Source organism: Gymnoscopelus braueri (assembly GCF_963280865.1).
Source record: "Gymnoscopelus braueri genome assembly, chromosome: 6".
Taxonomy (NCBI): Eukaryota; Metazoa; Chordata; class Actinopteri; order Myctophiformes; family Myctophidae; genus Gymnoscopelus; species Gymnoscopelus braueri.
In genome coordinates, this window is record NC_137607.1 from 55917518 (window position 1) to 55940454 (window position 22937).

At 40.1% G+C, this 22937-nt stretch overlaps 2 protein-coding genes across 2 annotated transcripts; both read right to left on the reverse strand.

Annotated features, from left to right (window-relative positions):
• Positions 1 to 7433: 7433 nt before the first annotated feature.
• Positions 7434 to 10975, reverse strand: faslg (Fas ligand (TNF superfamily, member 6)). The gene is made up of 4 exons (XM_080432029.1): positions 10625 to 10975; positions 9516 to 9567; positions 9336 to 9398; positions 7434 to 8537 (listed from the first exon to the last, which is right to left on the reverse strand). The coding sequence occupies exons 1-4, from the start codon at positions 10901 to 10903 to the stop codon at positions 8119 to 8121; spliced, it is 813 nt and encodes a 270-aa protein (XP_080288155.1). The 5' UTR covers positions 10904 to 10975; the 3' UTR covers positions 7434 to 8118.
• Positions 10976 to 14975: 4000 nt separating this feature from the next.
• Positions 14976 to 20891, reverse strand: LOC308087203 (uncharacterized protein). Its single transcript, XM_080430919.1, has 5 exons — positions 20740 to 20891; positions 19145 to 19182; positions 18967 to 19041; positions 17973 to 18162; positions 14976 to 16621 (listed from the first exon to the last, which is right to left on the reverse strand). Exons 1-5 carry the CDS (start codon positions 20804 to 20806, stop codon positions 16074 to 16076), a joined length of 918 nt encoding a protein of 305 aa, XP_080287045.1. The 5' UTR covers positions 20807 to 20891; the 3' UTR covers positions 14976 to 16073.
• Between the last annotated feature and the right edge of the window lie 2046 nt (positions 20892 to 22937).

Genomic DNA, 22937 nt, shown 5'->3' on the forward strand with positions numbered 1-22937 from the left:
AGGCTCTTTCATGACAAATTGACCACATATATGAAGTTAAACAACTAAATTCTATCCAAACGCTATCTGAAAAGTAAATTATGTGCCTCAAAAACGAAGTTTGAGAGCGTTTTCAAACCGAAAGTAAAAAGTTCACACGGACACGGACGCGCACGGATGCGCACATGCGTGCGTTAATTTACGGCCCGCTACAAACATAAACAGTAGGGAAAATACGATTTCAGAAAGAGGACTGTGTTTCAATGCAGGAAAACACCCCAGCATCATTATATAGTGGCTGATAGAGGGGAAAAAATGCAAAATATATATATATAGATATTTTTCAAATTTAGGCTTAATGTTGCCAACAATCCCTTTAAGTTATATATTACTTTAGTTAGTTTCCAACACTGATCAGGATGGAATATGGACAATCTGAAAGAAACGTTTGGTTTAATGACTATAGAGATACTGTGTACCGATTTGATGTTTGGATAAAATTTGTTTTCAAAAAAGTGGCCTCCTGGTGGCGCTATAACAGGCCCATGTGAAACATTTGTGGCAGAGGTTCTGAATTGGCATCCAGGGAGTGTGTGTGCACAGTTTCGCTGTGATCAAGCCAACAGTGCCGGAAATTAGCTGTCCACAGACAGAATGACACACACACACACACACACACACACACACACACACACACACACACACACACACACACACACACACACACACACACACACACACACACACACACACACACACAGTGTGTGTATGTGTATTCTAGTGTGTGTCACACTAGAATTACAACTGAAGTTTCACTGTCAACAAGCTCTGTCTACACTTGGGTAAAGAGTGTGGGTTGTGTTGTTAATACCTTGCCCCGATGTAAATCGAAAACATTGAGATATAACGTACGTTACTAGCCCCATTACGAACCTCTCACTCCAAATATTGATAAACTTTTCAAACGGACATGCAACTGGCACATTTAACTCAAAATATTGATATCATAACATACGTTGTGGTGGGTGTAGTTACATGCCATGATGTAACTCCAAAATAGTGATGAGATATCTCCAACAGTTGCTCTGTTTGTTAATTCAAATCAAAATATTCTCCCCAAAAGGTGAGAATATTTACAATGCAATACAATGCACGGTGAAACAGGCTTCAAAATCAATCTTAACCTGGAACCCTCAGGGGAAAATAAAACCAGGAAGACCCAGAAACAGCTGGAAAGGGTCTGTTGAGGCAAAAAGGAACATCTTGAAAGGAATCAATATTGATCTGTAGATGGTATTTGTCATTTTTCTAATGTATTTTCTATATACATTTCGAAAGTGTATTTTCTATGTTTCTATATTGTGCATCTTGCTCATATTGATTGAAAATAGCATTATGCAAATATTGATTGCCTGTAGATGGAATGTGCGTGTTGCTTATTTACCACTGATCCACTGTGATCTGATAGGTTCATTATTCTCAGGCGTTTTTACACCTTATAAGACTCTTTCAACTGAACTCTGGTGACATCACATCCTGACATACATTTTAACATGTTGATATATTATTTGAGGAAGATAGAAAGTTTGCAGTCTTCCCTTTCCTTAATTCTACATGTATTTTCTATATCCATTTATTAAATGGTAGTACCTAAATGTTGTTTGGAAGAAAGATGACCTTCTGCTAACAGTAGGCGCTATGAAGTTTAACAATTCCATCACTAGATGGCAGTGCTGTTGCACTAGGATAAAGGATGCAGAGAGCATGAGAGACTAGACCAGAGGTCTTCAACGTTTTCAGGCCAAGGACCCCCTAGCTGAGAGAGTGATGAAGCAGGGACCCCCTCTATATTGTATAAAATTGTGTTTCAGATAAACTTTTGCTGCTCTTTTTTCCGTCACACCCTGTAACTCTTTGCCAAAAATAGCCGATCTACAAGCTCACAACGCCTCGCGTTGCGAGGCGTTGTGAGCTTGTAGATCTGCTATTTTTGGCTAAAGTTCTCCTCAGAAAAGGGATACTAGGGTTCAAAGTGGTTAATGTGAAAAAAATCATCATATCACACAAAGATTTGGGGGACCCCCTGTAGTAACTCTGAGGACCCCCTAGGGGTCCCGGACCCCCTGTTGAAGACCCCTGGACTAGACTACTGTACAAATCCTTCATTCACATACTGGTGCATCCACGTTTTGCAGCACAAAGCCTCGAATTTTATACTGTTTCAGTTATTTGTACTTTCTCCCCCCCCCCCCCCCCCTTATCCTAACCTGAAAACACATTTTCCGTCTCTAAAGAGCTGGAGAGACGGGGAGACCCCTTTTAATTAACACTCTTTAACAAAGATTACTATCAGAAGCCATTTAACACTTACCAACAAAATATAACTTTCCCCTCGCTTCAAAGTGGAAACATTTAGTGTACCTTATGGAGCACACATGTCTCAGGAAGTTTGAGAGAGCCGTTCAGATCCTCCAAGGCCTCGTCCATCTTGGATCCTGGGGGACCTCCTTGCCCAGAATCTTTGGAATCAAAACCTGTGAAACAAAAGGATACCCCTTTAGCAACTCTTATCTCCCAGCATTAACAAAAGATCTGACACCTCCACACACATTTATAATGACTCTTCAGCAGTGAAACTCCTAATGTGAAACTACATGAGTGTAAAATAAAGGTATTTTAGTTGTTTATTATTATTATTATTTATTTTTTCATGAGTCAGGTGCTTTCCTTGAAAACTATCTGAAAATAACATCTGGAAATGCAATATAAAGATTGGGCCTAATTTGTGGCTATAGCAACCAAGTGACTTATATTTCTAAGTAATGGTAAACACTAAAATATTTTTTTTGTTTTGCTAAACTAAAAGAAATACACAGAAAACATAGGGTATGTTTTGCCATACTATGATCTCCACATCAGAACAATGGGATTTAGGTTGAAAATCTGTTTGCCTTTAAAAATCTGTGAACTGATCAAGGATCAACAGACATAAAAGTAAAGTCAGTACTTTTACTTCTACTCCACTACATCTCAGAGGCAAATATTGTACTTTTACTAAACTTTAGTTGCTAGTTACTTTGCATATATAAATTATTACATTATAAAACATACAATATATAACCACTTTAGTCCTATTTTATACCTAGGCTATTTGAAAATAGCCGATCTACAAGCTCACAACGTGTTGCATCGCGACGCGTTGTGAGCTTGTAGATCTGCTATTTTCAAACATTTTAGTACTTTTACTTTTGGTACTTTAAGTACATTTTGATACCAATACGTTTGTGCTTTTACTCAAGTAAATGTAGAATTCCGGACATTTACTTGTAACAGAGTACTTCTACATAGCAGTATTGATACTTTTACTTATGTAAAACATTTGAGTACTTTTTCCACCACTGGCGATGTGTGAACCCACCTTGAACAACCAGAACATCTTGGAGCCATTCCATCGCATGGCCATGTGCTGCCAAGACATGACACACGGGCCCTCTTCTGCAGGTCAGCTGGGTACCAGAAGTCAGGGGTCTTGTACTTCTCAGCCAGGTACTGCAGTATTGCAATGCTGCATTGGTAAATCATTTTTTAATGTAAGAGAGAGAAAGCACATTGCTTGAATCTTTTTTAAGTGTTGAGTTGTATTAAAGCGGTAATCCAGCATTTATTTGAATATAATACAATTCTATTTTGATCACCAGGGGGCGGCAACCCTAGATGTTTAAAGAGCCATTTTGGACAACAAAAAAAATCATACACAATATGTCTGGAGCCACAAACAATATCTAAGCCTTATAATTAAGGCAACACGGGCATATTAGCCCTATAAAGTGTATATTAGCCTATAAAATTACTAGTTACTTACAAATAGTAAATGAGCATTCATTTTAATGTTGTCAAAATATTCCCCGCAGCAGGATCAATGTTGCCAGATTCTGTGAAAGAAACAAGCGACGAGGTCTATGAAAACAAGCCCAAAAGAAGCGACCAGTTTCACCACTTCCACTTGAGCTCTATTAAATCAGCTATTTTCAAAAATAATCTTGAAAGCAAGCCCAAATAAGCAACTACATTTCAGAAACAAGCCAAAAGGAAAACGAACCAGCGCCTGAATATTTACAAGCGACTTTACAGGAAAACAAGCCTACATTCTCTTATAATAATCATACCTGGCAACACTGAGCAGGATCAGCGCGCACCACAGGACTTACTCGATAACTTTTCATTGCAGAGCAAACATTCAGGAAATCCATCTGAAGTGGCAATGAAAGCAAATGCCTCTGTCCACGAACTGTTAAATCCTCTGTTTTCCGCAGCTATCTTTAATTTTTTGCCTTTTAGAATCCATAGCGTAGCAGTGAACCACACAGCTGAACCACACACACACCCACCGGTTTGTTTACATGGCTGGCTGGCGCCCTGCCGACACGTGTGTCGCAGGCTATGATGTAATTCTTAGTTGACAGAGTTGTTGAAACTTAATATTTATTCTACACATTTTTACAACATTGGAAAACGTAAGAATATTTGTGTCACGTTTGGCCTCATACAGCAACCATAAATTAAAATTAAAATGTGAAAAATAAAATTACATAAATATTATTATTACTTTATTTAATGTGTAAAGCTTCAGGGAGCCACTCATACCTCTATGGCGCCACTAGGGAGGAGTTAAAGAGCCGCAAGCGGCTCCAGAGCCGCGGGTTGCCTAAATGAAAAAAATATAAAATGAAAAAAACTCTATACAGTAAATAATGAAAGAATATATATGATATTGCCCTCAAAACACAATGTATGTTTTAACCACATAAACCCTATATAGTTCAGGTCCTATACTTAAAGGAAAGATCTCTACACTATTTGACCTCCATTTACCTATACATATCTGGAGGATACATCTGATGTAACCTTGGAAGCTATAATGGAGCGTATTCATACTTCCTCAATATAATAGTGCTGCAATGTACATTTTTCACCATGTGTATTAAACCAAGTCTATAGGTTATCCAGGATGTATGCAGATGTTGACCCGACATGCGAAAGTGGTCACCAGGCTCGAGCTACTCTGTGTTGACAATCATATTGGTCGTCCATATGACACTATTTCGGATGTAGGCTACTACTAGGTGTCTATCCCTCCCCAATTGTTTCTCTCTTGGCGTTCTCTTCTCCCTGAGACTATTTCTCTTCCTAAATATCACTTTCTGTTGCCTTTTGTGACTCTTCTGGGGCTGGCGAAATGTCTTATTTGGAAAGCATACACATTTCCATTCCTGGTGGGTTAAATCAAGAAAAGCCCCCAAAATGAACTAAGTTTTTACTCCCTGTATTCATCTATTTATTGTTCTTGGCTACTTTAAAAGTCTCCTTGTTTTTGCATTTCATTCGATGCCCTTACGTGTGAGTAAAAAAACAAATATATATATATATATACATATTGACCAGGGCTCATGGGGCTCTATACTAGATCCTCTTCCCTCTACACCAAATCTCTTCACCTAAAATAGCTGATCTACAAGCTCACAACGTGGCGCAAGGCAACACATAGCGAACTTGTAGATCAGCAATTTTTGGCCAAATGTTCACCCCAGAATCGGGACACTGGTGTTGAAGTGGTTATAAACCCTGCAAGTTGCCTCGCTCTTCACCAAAATTGTGGTTTGACCAACAAGTCATACCCAGCTGGTGGCTGTTGACCTAGTTAACGGTTTACAGAGTTGAGTGGTATCAGCTGATACCATGGCCTTTTAAGGTATACCAGTGGAACAAACACATGTGTGATTACCGTTAAAGACTGTTGCTATTATACTGATTTAGAAGTTAATTTTCACACTTAGTCATAGTGTCATTGGTTCCTTTTTGGTACACAACCTGTCATCATCTCTTGTTGTTTGCTTGTTGTTTCTACATTTTCTAATTCAAATAACATAGAATTGAAGTTATTATTATATATTTTTTTAAATGGTTTACCCTAATGTCATTTATTACAATAATAATTTCTTCTTGAACATGCAGTAATTACTATTCCATTCAACCATTGTTCAACAATGGAAACAAGCCGGGTCTTTTTTGTGTTATCCTTTTAGCTCAAATGTCTGACTGTTCTGTCTAATGAAGTATTCAATCAATCAATCAATGTTCTGCCTATACTGCCATGCACCTGTGTTTGATGCCAAAAAGGCATAATTTTGAATGCAATTACTTTTTCATCTCTAAAAGGAAAACCTTCCCCACAACACTGAATTGTTACATTGATTTCAGTCAGTGGGTGTCACTCCATTAATTGTGGCACAAATAAAATAGACATTTTAGTTTTTGTCAAAAAGGATTTGGAAATTAAGCATCAATTGTGTACCATGATAATTGTCCTGCAGCCTGATCAGCAACCGAAACAAAACCGAGCACTAATTTGAGAATGCCTTCTTTATTCTCCTTCCACTGGTTATTCAGACATTTTTGTGTTTTTAGTCAGGCCATTTCTCATACAGTACCATAGCAGCCTACACCTGAATATCTTGTGTTTGTGGTTGTGAATGACTAAAATGCAAAGACCCTGGTTTCTCTTTGAGAGGGAGGCATGTAGTCAGTTAACCCAGCTGCAAGGAAAGCTTTCCCTTCATTCATTCATTCATCACCACCATTATCATCATCATCATCATCATCATTCAGTCTTTCATCAAAGGCTGGGAAAGCCAGCCTCACGAGCCATAAACCAGTCATTTGGCTGTTATTATGAAGAATACAGCCTCTTGTGCAGTGAAGATGAAGTAGTTAGCAAATGTGCATAGACGGAAACAGAGCTTTTAACGTCTGTCAGCTTCAACATAAATTGAAACGTACAAGCAGAGACCACTGTAATAGCCACACAGGAAGGAAACGTAGATAGAAAAGAACACCGGTACCTCGGTAGATTGAGGTCTCTCTAGTGACGCATGGCCCCCCTCTCTGTGCCCAGCATGCATATGTGAACATGTTCACACATTCTGTGTGTGTGTGTGTGTGTGTGTGTGTGTGTGTGTGTGTGTGTGTGTGTGTGTGTGTGTGTGTGTGTGTGTGTGTGTGTGTGTGTGTGTGCGCGCGCGCACACGTGCGCGCGTGCGTGTGTGCGTGCATGTGAGTGCACTGTGCAGAATGTATCTACTATCATAGATTTTAAAAAGAAAGTGGTGGTCTCAAAACTCTGCTGCAATGTGAGAACCCAGAGTAATAACACTGTATTCATGTTCATATTAAGGATAATAATACATTCAACTAAACAAATACATCTTCCTAGTCAGGAAGATGATTGAGTTGATCTCTATATATTTGCATATTTTCCAGCAGTCATGAGTGCCCTTGATATGTGGGCTTGTTATGATTGAGAGCCGAAACCATCCAGATTTAAATGAAAAATATATATTTTAATAAGTTAATTTTCAAATGATTCCAAGATATAAGAACAATCCACTGTCTTTAATTACCATACTGTACATTCAGACCTGACATCCAGTGTCAGATTCACATAACAATAAATATCTATAAGAGAAATGTTTTCCTTAACAACTATCACCTTAGTGTTACATGGAATCTCTCACAACATCCACAACTGAACAGTAACTGTCTCTGCCATGCTAATGCACGTCTTGGAGAAGCAACCATTCTTTTCACCACCACTAAAACTGTATAAAAAATATGTGAACATGCTTTTTCTTTCAGTTTTTAACACTTAACTTCAGCTACCTTGCTACAAATATAACTGCGGTCAGTCAGCAAAATCAATTGTGCACAACTGATATGATGTACTGCACTCTCTCATTAAGTCATTTAAAATGATTGGGGGGAAAAAGGTTCTTTACAGGTTTGTTTTACTCTCAGACATGTATTAACACTCTGCTGTGCACAGTTATATCCTTCCGTGCTGTTGGGTTCATTCACCTGCCATCATTAAGCCCGATTTATACTTCATCGTACAGCGGTGTCACACTGCGAAAACAGCTGATCTACAAGCTCACCATGTGTTGCGGATGTGTGTGACACCGGTGTACGGCGGAGCATAAATTAAGCATTGCACAGCAAGAAGCAAAAGGATGGCAGGTGAATGCAGCAACTTCTGGTGAGACGGAAAACCAGCAGTCCCCCCTCCTCAGGTTTTTCTTTAGATTCTTAGATCTTGTAGAGGCCAAAGAAATTGGCATGATGCTGATGGCTGAGATACGAGGGATGAGACACATTCACAAACACCCTGTCCTGTTTCTCTAGGTGCAGGGCGGAGGCCAGATAACTCTCTGAAGTCCAGACGTTGCTCTGCCTCTGGCTGCAGAAACCGGCTCTGTGGGCCTCCATCAGTGTCAGAGGCGAATTCTGTCCCGCTCTCCTCACAAACACAGTGTGAGCGTATGAGTCTGTGGGGGCGCAGTTCTTGAAGAGCAGCTCCACGCGCGAGTAGATGTGGTAGAGACCAGTGTGGTTGACCAGCAGACCCCCGTCCTCGATACGGTACGCTACGCCCCCCTCTGTGAACGCACGGCCTGCCTTTGGCTCCCATCGCAATGTCTTCTGGGACACATCTTTTTCAATCCGCCCTGTAAGAGGCATGGGAAGATGACATGTTAGATATTAGAACCCAGAGGAGAGAAAGAGCAGGAGGAGGGGGGATACAAGATGACAGGTGAAGAGATGACACTGGTGGAAAGTAACTGAGTACATTTACTCAAGTACTGTACTTAAGTAAAATGTTGAGGTATCTTTACTTTACTGGAGTATTTCCAATTTTCAGTACTTTTACTTCTACTCCACTACATCTCAGAGACAAATATTGTACTTTTACTCCACTACAATTATATGAAAACTTTAGTTTCTAGTTACTTTGTAGATTTAGATTATCAAACATAGATTAACCTCTTAAGCGCTATATATATTTTGGCTATTTGAAAATAGCTGATCTACAAACTCACAACGCGTCGCATTGCGATGCGTTGGGAGTTTGTAGATCAGCTGTTTTTCTTTCACTTTTATTTGACCTCTGGGGCGGAATCTGCCAATGCTTTGTCAATGCAAATGCGTGGATTCATGGTCTTGCGCATTCTTTCCAAGAATCCACGCATTTGCATTGACAAAGCATTGGCAGATTCCGCCCCAGAGGTCAAATAAAAGTGCGGTGGGACCGCGCCCTAATGAGTACTTCTACTTTCGGTACTTTAAGTATATTTTGATCCCAATACTTTTGTACTTTTACTCAAGTAAACTTTTAATTCCGGACTTTTACTTGTAATGGAGTATTTCTACATTACAGTATTGATACTTTTACTTAAGTACAAAATCTTAGTACTTTTTCCACCACTGGATGATAGTAGGACAGGAATAGGAAGGTTCCTGCTTACCTATAACATGTGCTGCGGCTCTACTGTCTGTATTTTCTCCATGCAGCTCAGGTTCTTGGAAACCTAAAACAGGTATTGGAGAACACAACATCAGCAATTATCTTCCGATTTCCCACCTTGATGTTAAAACACTATTCCTTTTCTAATAGTGACACTCTTAGTTAATGTGGTAACACTTACCATTACCAACTTGCTTCAAGGGTGTAAGAAATTCTTTCTCTGTGTCAATTTCCTGCCAGATGAATGAAAAGGAGATATCTCAATACCACTTCACATGAAAAACAAAAACACATTATTTATTGTGTGACATGGAAAGCCATTTATTCCAATTTGATCACCCTCTCATGTATGATTTAGAGCACTTTTCAATTGAACAGTAGCAAAAACCATAAAGCAACATCTGTCTGAGAAAAAAAAGGAAAAGAAAGGACTGGCTGACTGAGTTCAATGGTTGAGTTTAATGTTTGAGGATATCCTGTCTCAGTGGACCGGTGACCACAAAAGAAAGGCTTCTGCTTAGCGTACACTTTTAAATGTCAGAGCAGAGGTGAGGTGAAGCTTCTGGTGAAGTTTAAAACACATCATGAATATTGATTCTAATGATTTGACTCTGGTTTGCATGTTTTCCAGAATTATGTATTTCCACTATCAACTTTAACTACGCAACACCTACAGTTTCCCACTCACTTTCCAGTGGTCAGAGATGCCATACCTGCGATTGATCTTTGTTGCATTTCTGTGCCCATTGAAACATCTCAAATAGCATTCTTCATTATATTACATAGTAGAGCAATGTTTTGGGGATCTTTAACTGTGTAATCTTTTTCACAAAGATTGCCAAACCACTTCTTACAATCACATTGAGTTCTACTCCTTTATTTATTTATATGTATATATATATATATATATATATATATATATATGTGTATGTATGTATGTATGTATGTATATATACACACACACACACACACACACACACACACACACACACACACACACACACACACACACACACACACACACACACACACACACACACACACACACACACACACACACACACACACACACACACACACACACACACACATATATATATATATATATATATATATATATAAAAATAAATGTAGTTTATAATTTATATACAGTGCCTGTTCCCAAAACAAAATCATTCAGTCCAACATAATGTGGAAATCACGTTAGTTTCGTTAAAGGCTCTTTACAATCTTCAATCCATTCTCATATTGCATCTACAATACCAGCCAATCTCTCCCATAGCACCTTACCTTTCTTATATTAACCAGTTCTCGCTGTAACTTGTAGATCTGGTGAGCTCCAAGCCCCATGGCTGCAAACACAAGCAGTAGAAGGAACAGCAGAACCACCAATAGGCCAGGACTGACCCCCATGCAGCTCTGTCTCTTCCCCCGGCTCTTTGCTCTCTCCTGGGCAGGAGGAAAGGACCAGCAGGGTATCAGGCCTGGAGGCTGGAGAGAGTGCTGTGGGTCTCCACCATTGTCCACCAGAAAGACCTGTGGGAACGGATACCTCTGATCATGGCTCATGGTGCAAATCTAGGTGCAACAAAGAGAGAGAGTGTGTGTATTGTCTCTGTGTGCCCAAGGCGGTGTGTTGCCTCTTTATGCTGAAGGCGCGCATGTATGTTTCTGTCTGAGCAACCGTGTCTAATGTGACGCCTTCAGGCGTCAGGCCCTCTAAAACCCACAACCTCCACCCACACACGTATATGGACTTATGTGAGACATTACTGGCTGCACATTACTTGTCACTCACTCCATCCATTAATCACTTTCATGCACATGCACGCACACACACACACACACACACACACACACACACACACACACACACACACACACACACACACACACACACACACACACACACACACACACACACACACACACACACACACACACACACACACACACACACACACACACACACACACACACACACACAATTCCTTTTTCAATAATTTCTGTAACTTTGTCTTTGGCCATTTATCAATTTTGTCCCCACAGAGTGCAGACAGACAGTAAAAAGTAACTCAAAAAAGAAAGAAGACATGAAAGGAAGCATGGGGTTTAGATGACCCAACATCTTATGAAACACATGCAGACTAGGGTAACCACAACTTTTTACAATTTCCCTGTAAGGCAACAATGAGAATAAGTGAATACCCTCACCCGATGAATACATCATGGCCCAAATGCAAAGGCTGAGAGATTTCCTCTTGCCCCAGAATTCACCAGAGGATGACATTTAGGGTTTTCTGTGGCTTCTGTTCCACTGAAAAGCTACGCATCTTTAAGCCTAAATTAAATTTATTTTCAGCAAGCAACACAGAAATAAATTGGGCTCAATATTACCCACATTTTGCAATAAAACTATTTGCATTAAATGTAGATAATACTGCTTTATATATATATATATTTTTTTTAAATAATTCATCAGTTAAAACCATGTTTGAGTAGTGTTGATTCACCAGTCAGTCCAAGGATAATGTTTACTTTTCTAAATCATGCAGAGAAAGATTGTTAGTAAACATTGATATAGCAGTTTCACAAGCACACAGATTGTAACTTGGTGGGAGTACAACACTGCCACATGAAAAAGAAACATGGTTGTGTCTGCTTTCATGCTGGCAGCGTGAGACCTGAGAGCAGTGAGGTAGAGAGACAGAGCGAGCTGCAGGGAGGGAGAGAGAGATTGAGGCGACAATTAGCACCACAACCAATGCATCGGAGCTGTCTGGTCTCGACTTACAGGAAAGCTGAACACCCCTCCCCACCCCACCACTGCAATCTGCACTCAATTTAACGTAGGTTTCCAACACTGTGGTTTCTCTACCACCTTTAGGGTCTTGTGTCTCCCAGGGTAGTGTGTTATTTAATTATTTTCACTGCGGTTATGGCACTAATATGGCAGTTTCCATAAGACTGATACAACTGACACAAAACTGCCAGAATCAGGACTGACAAACTATAGCCATTGGTTAGCAGGCTTAGATGTTTTTTTTCCACAGAAAGGGCACCATACTAAGATGGAAACGTAGAAGGCTTAACTCCCCCGTCGTAGGGCAAAGCTATACTTTAGTACATAAAGTAGTTGTCCACAGGTTTTCAAAGTGGGGACCGCTACGGGGGCCAATTGGAAAGAGGAAATTGGAGAGAAATTATAGTAAATTATATATACATTAAAATAAAATTCAATTCAAATTCAAGTAATAAGATTATTGTGGCAGTTTAACAACTTTGCTAAGCATTTTAGAAAATAGCCTATCTGCATGCTCCCAGCACGTAGTGATGTGACACGTTGTGAGCTTATAGATTAACTTATTTTCAGTTTTCATCTTAAGGCCAGTAGCTACACACCAATGCAACTCCTTGGAACTGCAACACCTTGCAACTGCAACTCCTTGCAACCATAATCCCCAAATGGCAGTTGCAAGTAGTTCCATTAGTGTGGAATGGCCTTAAAACGGTTTTGTTGCAAGGAGTTGCATTGATGTGGACTGGCCTTTAGACTCTCTGCTGAGAAGTTCACAGAATGGCTTTCGCTCTGAGCGCACAACAGTCGGGTAGATAATGGCTCCTGGAAGGCGTCAGGGAGAATAATCTATCAGCGGTGATCACTTTCATTGATTTCCAAAAAGATTTTGACACCATACACAGTGGGAAACTCAACATTCTCTGGGCCTATGGTGTTCCCGAAAAGTGGCAAACTATAGTCAGACACGAGCCAAAGTTCTGACTAAAGAGTTTGAGATACTCGCTGACGTCCTACAAGGTGATACCCTGTTGATGTTTATTGTGCGAATGGACCGACTTGGAATCAGTGGCAGGGAGGAGACACTAGGTTTCAGGCTGGTCCCAAGTAAGACCAGCGAGTACATCCCATTATGATGACGACCTCGACTATGCACGACATTGCCGTAGTCAGCAGAGAAAGGAACTACTACTGGCTGTAGAAATGGAGTAAAAGCTTAATGCCAAGAAGACAAAAGTAATTCAACAGAGAGGACAGAACAATTGCTACCGTCAGTGAGATGGTGCTCGAGGTAGTCGAGGACTTCAAATATCTCGGTGCCTGGACTGTCTCAGCCAAACATGATCTGAAGGTCCGGAGGGCACTTGTCTGGAAGGTCCGAGAGGTCAAGGTCAGATATGGAAGGATGAGGAACAATACTGCTATGATGCCCGACACTGGATGGTTTTGCAGTGTCAGGCACACTGTGGCTTGACAACAGAGCTAGCATCACTGCAGAGCTCAAGACCCTGGAGCTGGATAGGAGGGAGGCAGCGGAGTTAGTGCCTGCTAGAGTGTAGTTGTGTCGCATCTCCCAACAGGGGGGCCATAGCCCACAGCTGTGGCTATTTGGGGGGTTCTTGACATGGAAAAGTTTGGTAAACCCTGGTATAATTTATACTTGTCCAGTTTACACTGCTGGTAAACTGTACAAGAGAGCTACATTGAATGGAATGAATATAATTACCATTATTTGGGGTTGACCGGACAGGATGATGGACTGACTGGGTGGGATCACGGAGGGCGGACTTACCCTGTTGATGGGCGTCGGGCTCCTCGGGATGATGAGGGTGTCGTCGTCAGAAGCGAAAAGTTCGACTGAAATCATGATGCAGGAACACTGGTATGAGCTTGAGTACGAAGTACGAGAGCGAATAAGGGGTTTCTCTGTAGTTCAGGTAGATTGGTGAGTGGGCGAAGTAATGGTGTGTTTCTCTGCCTCCTGAACATCTGTTGTTCCAACACCATTAATTACCATTACGCAAAATGTTCTGCAGAATCCATCTTTATTTGGACATTTAAAACTCTTTTCACCTTTACAGGCCAAACAGGTTTTTTGTTTTTTTGTAAATCAAAAACACCATCTTCCATTTTGTGATTCATGTCTGAAATAAAATTGTGAAATACCTCATTTATAGGGATGAATTTCGTAGCGGTCATTATATCAGTACAAAGACTGTTCAGCTTCAGTAAAAGAGGGAGCAAGACAACCATTTGAAAAAGAGGAGGAGGAAGGACAAACATCCCAAACCCAAAAGTGGGCAGGTGCTGAGCGAATATCAGTGCAGGAAAAATAAACGCCTGCACACTGTAGGGCTCCCTCCGATATAACAGATGATTTATTGCACAAACTGAACTACTACTGTGTTTGTGCAATAAAGCATCTGTTATATTGGAGCCCTACAGTGTGCAGGCGTTTATTCTTCTTTTATAGGAGACAACCGTCTTTATATAAGACAACCGTTTACCATATGTCACCTTAATATCCGACATCCAAAAATATAACGTTCCTCCACGTGTCCGTAGAGCTCTAATAGTTTGGCCTAATAAATCAGGTATAATTAAGTATCCCCCCCCCCAAATCTCATCAATCAACTTTAATGCCACAACACAATTACAGGTAAAAGTGAGGTGAAATTCTTATTTATGCAGGCTTTCATGTTTGCAGTTTAAAAGAGTAAATAAAGAATAAGGCCTGAAATTAGCATGTTAAAATCAGCCTCATCATTTAGATCTGTAAATCTGTATCTGCACCCAGCATCACGGTTGGTGGAAACCACAATATTGGAATCGATATCGGTCAATATGACCATGGAAATAATAGGTTATCGACGAATCTGCAAAATGCTACTGATAAAGATTGTTATGTATAGCCAATAGGGCTGTATGCAGTATGCACCGTAATGTCAAGCTCAAGTTTATTCAGAAAACCAAACTCGCAAGTCGCAACACAAATTACATCATCTTTCTTTGTGTCCAACTGACAACATTTCTCTGGTACAAACTATGTGTAACACATGTGCTGTCAACTGTGTCAGGTGAATGACTTTCATTTCTCCGGGTCTCTACAGGGACATGGAAACCTATAAAGGGAACCCCCTTGGTGCATTGTGCATGTCGTTGCTGTTAGGGAAGAAACCTCTTATCTCCATATTTTAAGTTTTTTTCGTAACTTAATGCTCTATATACTCTGTAATGCAAAAGTAGCAAAAATAGCCGATCTACAAGCTCTAAACGTGTTGTGATGCCACGCATTATGAGGTTGTAGATCTGCTATTTTAGAATTTTAATTCAGAAAAGTAACAGTTTTGGACATATGAGGTTTCCACCCGACAGAAACGATGTAGACCTCTGTCTATACAGTATGCTACGTCAGAGGGAACCATAAGCTATGTGAAGTTCCTGCTTTCAACAAGTCGACACACCGGTTTCCCAGAAGCATCATGTTGAAAGCAGCCCTCGAAGCTGCAAGTCAGATGGGGGATATGAGGGAGGGGTTTGGGGTCTAACCAGGCCGTGCACAGCTATCACTGCATGCAGTAAGTCTAACCAGTGACTCACTTTTAGTCAGCAAGTATTTAGTCTTCAGCCTGCAAGTGTGGTCTTGATGACTGATTGCACAGTACAAGCGCAACAGAATGACTTCATGAGAAAGACCATTTCTCCACTCAAGACATTTTTCAAGGCTAATCCTTTTCCACATGCCTAGTCATTCTTGTATTGTCACAGATCTGATTACATACTGCAATCTTTTAAATAATTACCTCCTACATTGACATTTACAGCAGAATACCTATAAGGTTCGACAAAGTATCGTGAGTTGCCCGAAAAATGCATGTCATCTTAGCCACATGTACGAAATCATACACCTGACATACTAGGTGACATTGTAATCTACAGGTGTCACGTATCAGAGTCTTCATCTGAAGAAGAATAACAGCCTAGTCCAAGTACATTCCCTGCTTCCATCATCCCAGTGATGCAGGATTTTGTGGTCCTCCCTGTTGTAGAGTCAGACCCTGGATTCTGCTCTTTGACTTCGCCTTTCTGTCCACAAATGTCCTGAATTGCTGTCCTCTCCTCAGCCTCTTCAAAAATGTCTCTGCTCTGATTACAAATAGCTTGTCCCAGAGTGGGATTATAGAGGTTTGGCAGGCCATACTGCAACGTCCTGACTAGACTGTGTGTGTGAGACAAACCTGGCTGAGCTACCGCTCCTCTAAACCCAGCCACTGCCACCGCCAGCCGGGTACGGTCGAAAGAGAGGGGCTGGTCCTGGTCTGAACACGCTAGCCTTGGAGGTTCTGGAGTGGGATTGGTGGTAACACTAAGGGCTCTGGGCTCAGCTGCTGAGGCTGCGTAACTTTCTGTCCTTTCGCCAGCCGAGTCACTTTCAGCTCCCCTCAGGGGACCACCGCCGTCATGTGGCTCACAATACCGTGGTTTCTTAACTGTGAATGAGAGTGAAAGCAGGGGAGAGAACAGAAGGCTTGTAACGTTTGATGTAAGGTCTGATACTATCATCCTATCAAGAACAATGAAACAGAAACACAATTCTGTATCCCCTCCCTACTACATGCAGGTCACAAAATATGGCAATCAAACACTCAAGGTACAAGTCTGATAAGATGGGCTCCAGGTTATTTCAGTGAGGTTATGTACTTTACTATTGGTTCAAATCCCCTCCCCAATCCAATGAAAATGGAGGGGATTTGAAAAAAAGAGTTCTAATAAGAAAAGAAAGATATCTTGAACTGACAGAGTGATATCCGTTCCTAACATACTACGGTGAGAGCAACAGTTATTATAGTTAAATCTTTATATAATTGGTCCTTGGTCCTTACTAATGCTCATTATAAGATGGCACAGCTTCCACTTACTCACTCTGTGTCTCAATGGTGGGCTATGGACAGTTCAGAAACCTGCGTACCAATTACATCATCAAAGGGGATTTCAAGCCAATAGAAACAACAGCCTTTTTCCTAGAGAATATGCATGCAGAAATGGAACCCACTGTAAGGGCACGGCCACACCGCACTTTTATTTTACCTCTTTGGCGGAATCTGCCAATGCTTTGTCAATGCAAATGCGTGGATTCTTGGAAAAAATGCGCAAGACCATGAATCCACGCATTTGCATTGACAAAGCATTTGCAGATTCCGCCCCAGAGGTAAAATAAAAGTGCGGTGTGGCCGTGCCCTAACCCAGTAATAAAAAAAAAAAGAAATACAGAAAGAAAAAAAAAAGAAGTTGAAATCTTGTTTGAAATGACCAAACCTGCCTGCTGATTATTTCACTGGTAGGCAGGTTTCTGAACTCTTCACAGCCCTCCTCTGAGACACATAAATGGTACCATCTTATGAGTTTTCATCTTTGTCAATATTTCATATAAGCCTAGTATTTTGGGTGGATACGAAATTATCGACCCAAATAAATAACCCATTTAACAATAAAAAACAAATACTAAAACAAATCAAAAAAACTAAACTAGCAAACTCACTTTAAAAACAAATAAAAACTTAACTCAAATTGAAACCAAAAAGTCAAAACAAAATAAAAATGATTGCAAGCAAGTGGCTTTCTTGCTCGAACAAGACTGGGCCTAAAAATGCCGTGTCTCCCATGTGGATCTCGGACTTCATGCGGTCAAACTATAGCTTATCTATGACATATCTACTACATGATGAAGTATGCAATCTCAGCCTCTCCTCTCTTCCTAGCCTCTTATCTGTAATCGCATAGTGACATCGGACAATGTAGTCGCTTTGAGCTATCCTCTGACTTTACGTTTGTCAAACTGACCGGTGCTTGGAGAGTCTTGTGTGTCTTCCCTCCTCTTGGCATACGCCCGGGGAGTCCATGGCTTGTGTTTACAGGAGGGGTCGAGAACCCGCAGTTTGGTGATGAAGCGTTTGTACTCTTTCTCCAGGCCATCGATGCTTAGCTGGAACTCTGCTATCTTTCTTTCCGGGTAGTGGGAAAGCTGGGACTGCTGTGAAATATTAAGAAAAATCGCATAATTTGTAGCAGTATAGTTCCCAAAAGTTCACACATTGTTGCAATGCAGTGTTGATTTTGACAGCAAATTTTTATTGAGTTTTAGACATAGTCTTTTGAATCAAATTGAAATTCCATTTAGTTTTAGTCATATTTTAGTCATCTGAAATGTTTTACTGTTAGTCTAGTTTTAGCCGACTAAATACTGTATCATATGGTTATAGTCGACTGAATCTAAAGTTGATTTAGTCGACTAAAATGTATTTCAGCTGTACCTTGATGGCGTCGTAATGGCTGATTTTACACTTGGTTGCATGCTGAAAATAGCAGATCTACAAGCAGCGCGACGCGTTGTGAGCTTGTAGATCTGCCATTTTCAGAGTGCAACACCTGAGAGCAACCAAATATAAAATTACTTTTCTTTTAGTTCTACTGGATCTCTTCTCCACTCGTCTCCCTCTAACATTTTAGTCTAGTTTTTATTTGTTGACGAAATTGTCAATATATTTAGTCTTAGTTGTAGTCATCGTAGCTTAGTTTTTATTTGTTTTTTATTTCGTTTTCATCAGTGAAAAAAGGTAGTCGACGAACATTTTTCGTCAAAGTTTTAGTCGACAAAATCAACACTGCAATGCAATCACCTCTCCATCTGGAGAGGGAAACAATGGACATGAAACTGACGGATTGTAGCGGTCAGCATTGCGATGGATCTGGCCATTGTAATTTTTCCTGAACAACTTTATGCATTGCCAACACATTTGGACTTAAGTTCACCACACAATGCATTATTAGAATTTACCTGCAGGTAATACTCAATTTCACTCTTGATACTAGGGATCCACTTTTTCACAGATGAGGCAGAATTTAGTGTGGACTGTAGAAAAAAAAAGAATGACATTAAAATGGATTTAGGCAGTATTAAATGGAATTATCATGTGAGAACAGATACATGTGTTTAAGCAGCTTTAATAAATTACCAATTTGGGTCTCCGCTCGAGTACTTTGATGCGTCCCTCTGCAGAAAATATGAAAGCCATGTTACATTATTGCATCTCTTTTATAAAGGCTAACATTGGCATAGACTGCTCCAATTGCATACTAACATCAGAAAAATAGCATTGATTAAAGGAATACTTGGGGTGGGATAATGAGAGTATGTATGTCGTGTGTAACCTATAGGTAGGTAATGCATGTCTCTTTTTTTTTTCTTTCTTCTAATGGACATACTTACTTTAACAATATGGGATTTGGGCATTATAGATCCTTGTTAGTGAATTAATTAATTCAGCAACCTAGCACATATACCTGTAGGCTGTCAGCCCCTCTATGCAGTGGTGGAAAGTAACTAAGTATATTCACTTGAGTACTGTACTTAAATACAATCAAGGTATTTGTACTTTACTTGAGTATTTCCAATTTCCAATACTTTTACTTCTACTCCACTGCATCTCAGAGGCAAACATTGTACTTTTACTCCACTACAATTATTTGAAGTTACTTTGTAAATTTTCATTATTATTACAAAACATACATTAACCATTTCAGCCCCAATACATTTTGGCCATTTGAAAATAGCCCATCTAAGCTCTGTGAGCTTGTAGATCTGCTATTTTCGGGTTTATACATTTGAGAACTTGTGAAACGTACTTAAGTACATTTAGATACCAATACTTTTGTACTTTTAATCAAGTAAATGTAGAATTCCAGCTAGTATTTCTAAATTGCAGTATTGATACTTTTACGTAACTTAAGTAAGAAATGTGAGTACTTTTTCCACTATGCACTTCCTCTTTGCTGTCAGCTTCATATAACTGAAGGCAACTAGCCTGCTACTGCTAGAAGAGATGCTAGCCTAGCCCTGCCAGGCGCTCGGCTCTGCTCATAGACAAGGAATTCCACTGCCCTGCGAGGGCTCCAACTGTAGTAAAAATAAACAAAACCACTTCGCTACTCACCGAAATAAAGTCTGTTTTGTGTTGTTGAAAGTCTGTTCTCGGAGGTGGGAAGCCTCTCAGCACCCCACCTACTCTGTAAAATACACTTTTTGGACAGAAAAGAAAATATTTCACCGGAAGGAAAAATCTGGTCAATAGAAAAATCCCATTGACCAGATCTATAGAGGGCGCAGTGGAGCAACCAACGACATTTTTTTCCTTCCGGTGAAACATTTTCTTTTCTGGCCAAAAAGTGTATTTTACAGAGAAGGTGGGGTGCTAAAAGGCTTCCCACCTCCGAGAACAGACTTTCATCAACACAAAACAGCCTTTGTTTCGGTGAGTAGCGAAGTGGTTTTGTTTATTTTTTACTACAGTTAGAGCCCTCGCAGGACAGTGGAATTCAGAGCCGAGCGGCGAGCGCCTGGCAGGGCGTTAGAGAGAACTCACTAACTCTCTGGACCAGTGCTCGCAGAGATGTAGCTGTAGAATACAACTCTCGTAGACGTATTTATGATTCTGACGTTTTAGATTGAAAACGTCAGAATCATAAATACGTCTACGAGAGTTGTATTCTACAGCTAGCAGAGATGCACAACTCTCCAGCATGTTAATGAAGCATGGCTACAACAACTTGCCCTCTCTCTCTTTCTGAAGCCACAGTCTGTTTAGTCTTCCTTGTTGCTTCTCCTCGTTCCTTGCCATCTTTACACAGTAAGTGTTGTTGTAAAACGTGTAATAATAAATGGACGGCTAACAATCATAGAGTTGGCTAATAATGCACTGCCACTGAGTGTTGTTTCCACCACGTCACGTGACTTTGGAAACCGTGGTCAGTCACGTGGGAGTAGTAGTCGCGCTCGCAACGGAGGCAGGGTGGTACCTTAGCCATGGATCATACGACGGTCGTCATGGATGAACTTCCACCTGGTGTTTGTACTTTCTCCATTTACAGTCAATCACATAAACCATGAAAGAATGTCAAATATAAATATGGCCACTGATGTCATAATTATGTACGGGCCCTCAAAAGTACTCGTATCTTCCACATTGTTCAATAGAAAGCATTTTAATCCGATTGATGGCCATTTTCTCATAGAGTTATAATGTATCAGAGTGCAATACACCTCCCAACCGATAGGGTCCCGTAATTGAAAGCGTAAGGAAGAATACTGAGAAAATGGCCACCGATCGGATTAAAATGCTTTTTATTGAACAATATGGACTATAAGGGTACTTCTGGTACAGTCCGAGCAGAAATGTAATATCCGTGTCCATAGGGTAAGCACTTTATATTTGAAATTTGAACGTTCATGTAGATGTACGGGCCGTAAATGGAAAAAGTGTGAACACCAGGTTGAAGTTCATCCATGACTGTCAGTCATGTTTCAGGGTTAGGTCCTATAGTTTGTACCCTTGTAGTTTGTTGTTTTTTCTCACCATAGGCTATATATATTTTTTGGATCAGTTATAAGATGTACAATGCTCTGTCAATGCTCTTGCGGTTGTCTTGACCTTTCTTTGGAATATTTGAGTAGTATATGACTAATCTGTGTATGTTATCAGAAAATATATATATTTTTTGTTTATATTGTAGCCTAGGTGATAAACACCCTTGAACTGTAGTAGCCTACTGAATAAGTTATATTACAATGGCCAGTACAGTAAAAATTGGTAGGATTTTCTTGCTTAAATTAGTTCAAAAGTCTGGGTCAGGTTAATCTCTCAGGTTGATTCTTGGCTCCACCCTGTGGCCAATTTGGAAATGACGGTTAACAGTTATTTATAGTGAAAGCAAATTACAATTCAAATATCTCAATCTCAGTCAATAAAATGAAACGTTGGATATGATACGTATTTATATTCAAACAAATAAACATTTGGGGATACAATAGGTTGTAGTGTAGCTAATCAGGTTAATATCTACTTCACTATGGGCAATTGATTGATTGATTGATTGATGTACTTTATTTAGTAAGACATGAGAACAACAGTACATGGAAGTACAAATTCACAATACAAGGTCTACTAAACTGGAAGACTCATTAAGCACTGAGCTTGTTTAAGATGAGATCCCCATGCACACAAATCATGATGACATATAAGAGACAGACAGATAAACACACTACTATACAGAATGTCATACAATCAGCTTACAGGTTACTGGTATGAAGAGTGAAAAATATGTACAAGAGAAGAAAAAGAAAAGGGGGGGGGGGTAGGTTAAGACTTAGACAGGGGGCATTTTTGAATTGCTGCCTCCTGAAGGTGTATCTTTAGGGCAGTTTTGAAAGTGAGTAGGGTTTTACACTCCTTTACTCCTTTCGGTATAGGGCATTCCACATTTTTGATGAATAGCATGAGAACGAGTTCATTCCCTTTGTTGAGCCAAATCTGGGTTGAACATGATTCGTGGAGCTGCCTCTGGTGTTATGATCGTGGACTTCATTAACATTTTGGAAGACTTATGTAAAGCAGCCTACTTATAACGGATTTCTTGAATCCAGACCCCATTGTATTGCCTCTAATTAAGAAAGGCAAATATTTTACTGTTAAAATGTTTAGATATGGGAGTCCTTCCATAATTCCACAATCCCACTGCCTTTTTTGCACAGTCATTCACATTATTTGAGCTACAAAATGAGTGGACAGTCACAACTGGACCCCAATGGAAACAAGCTGTAAGCTTTTTTGCGTTATGCTTTTGATTATGGTGGGTCAGATGTATGTTACATGTGACATCTTTTATTTCATAATCAATAAAGATATCAATCAAGAGCAATGCCCCTTAAATTAGGCTATAGATTGTTCAATGAAGTCACTATAATTCCTCCTA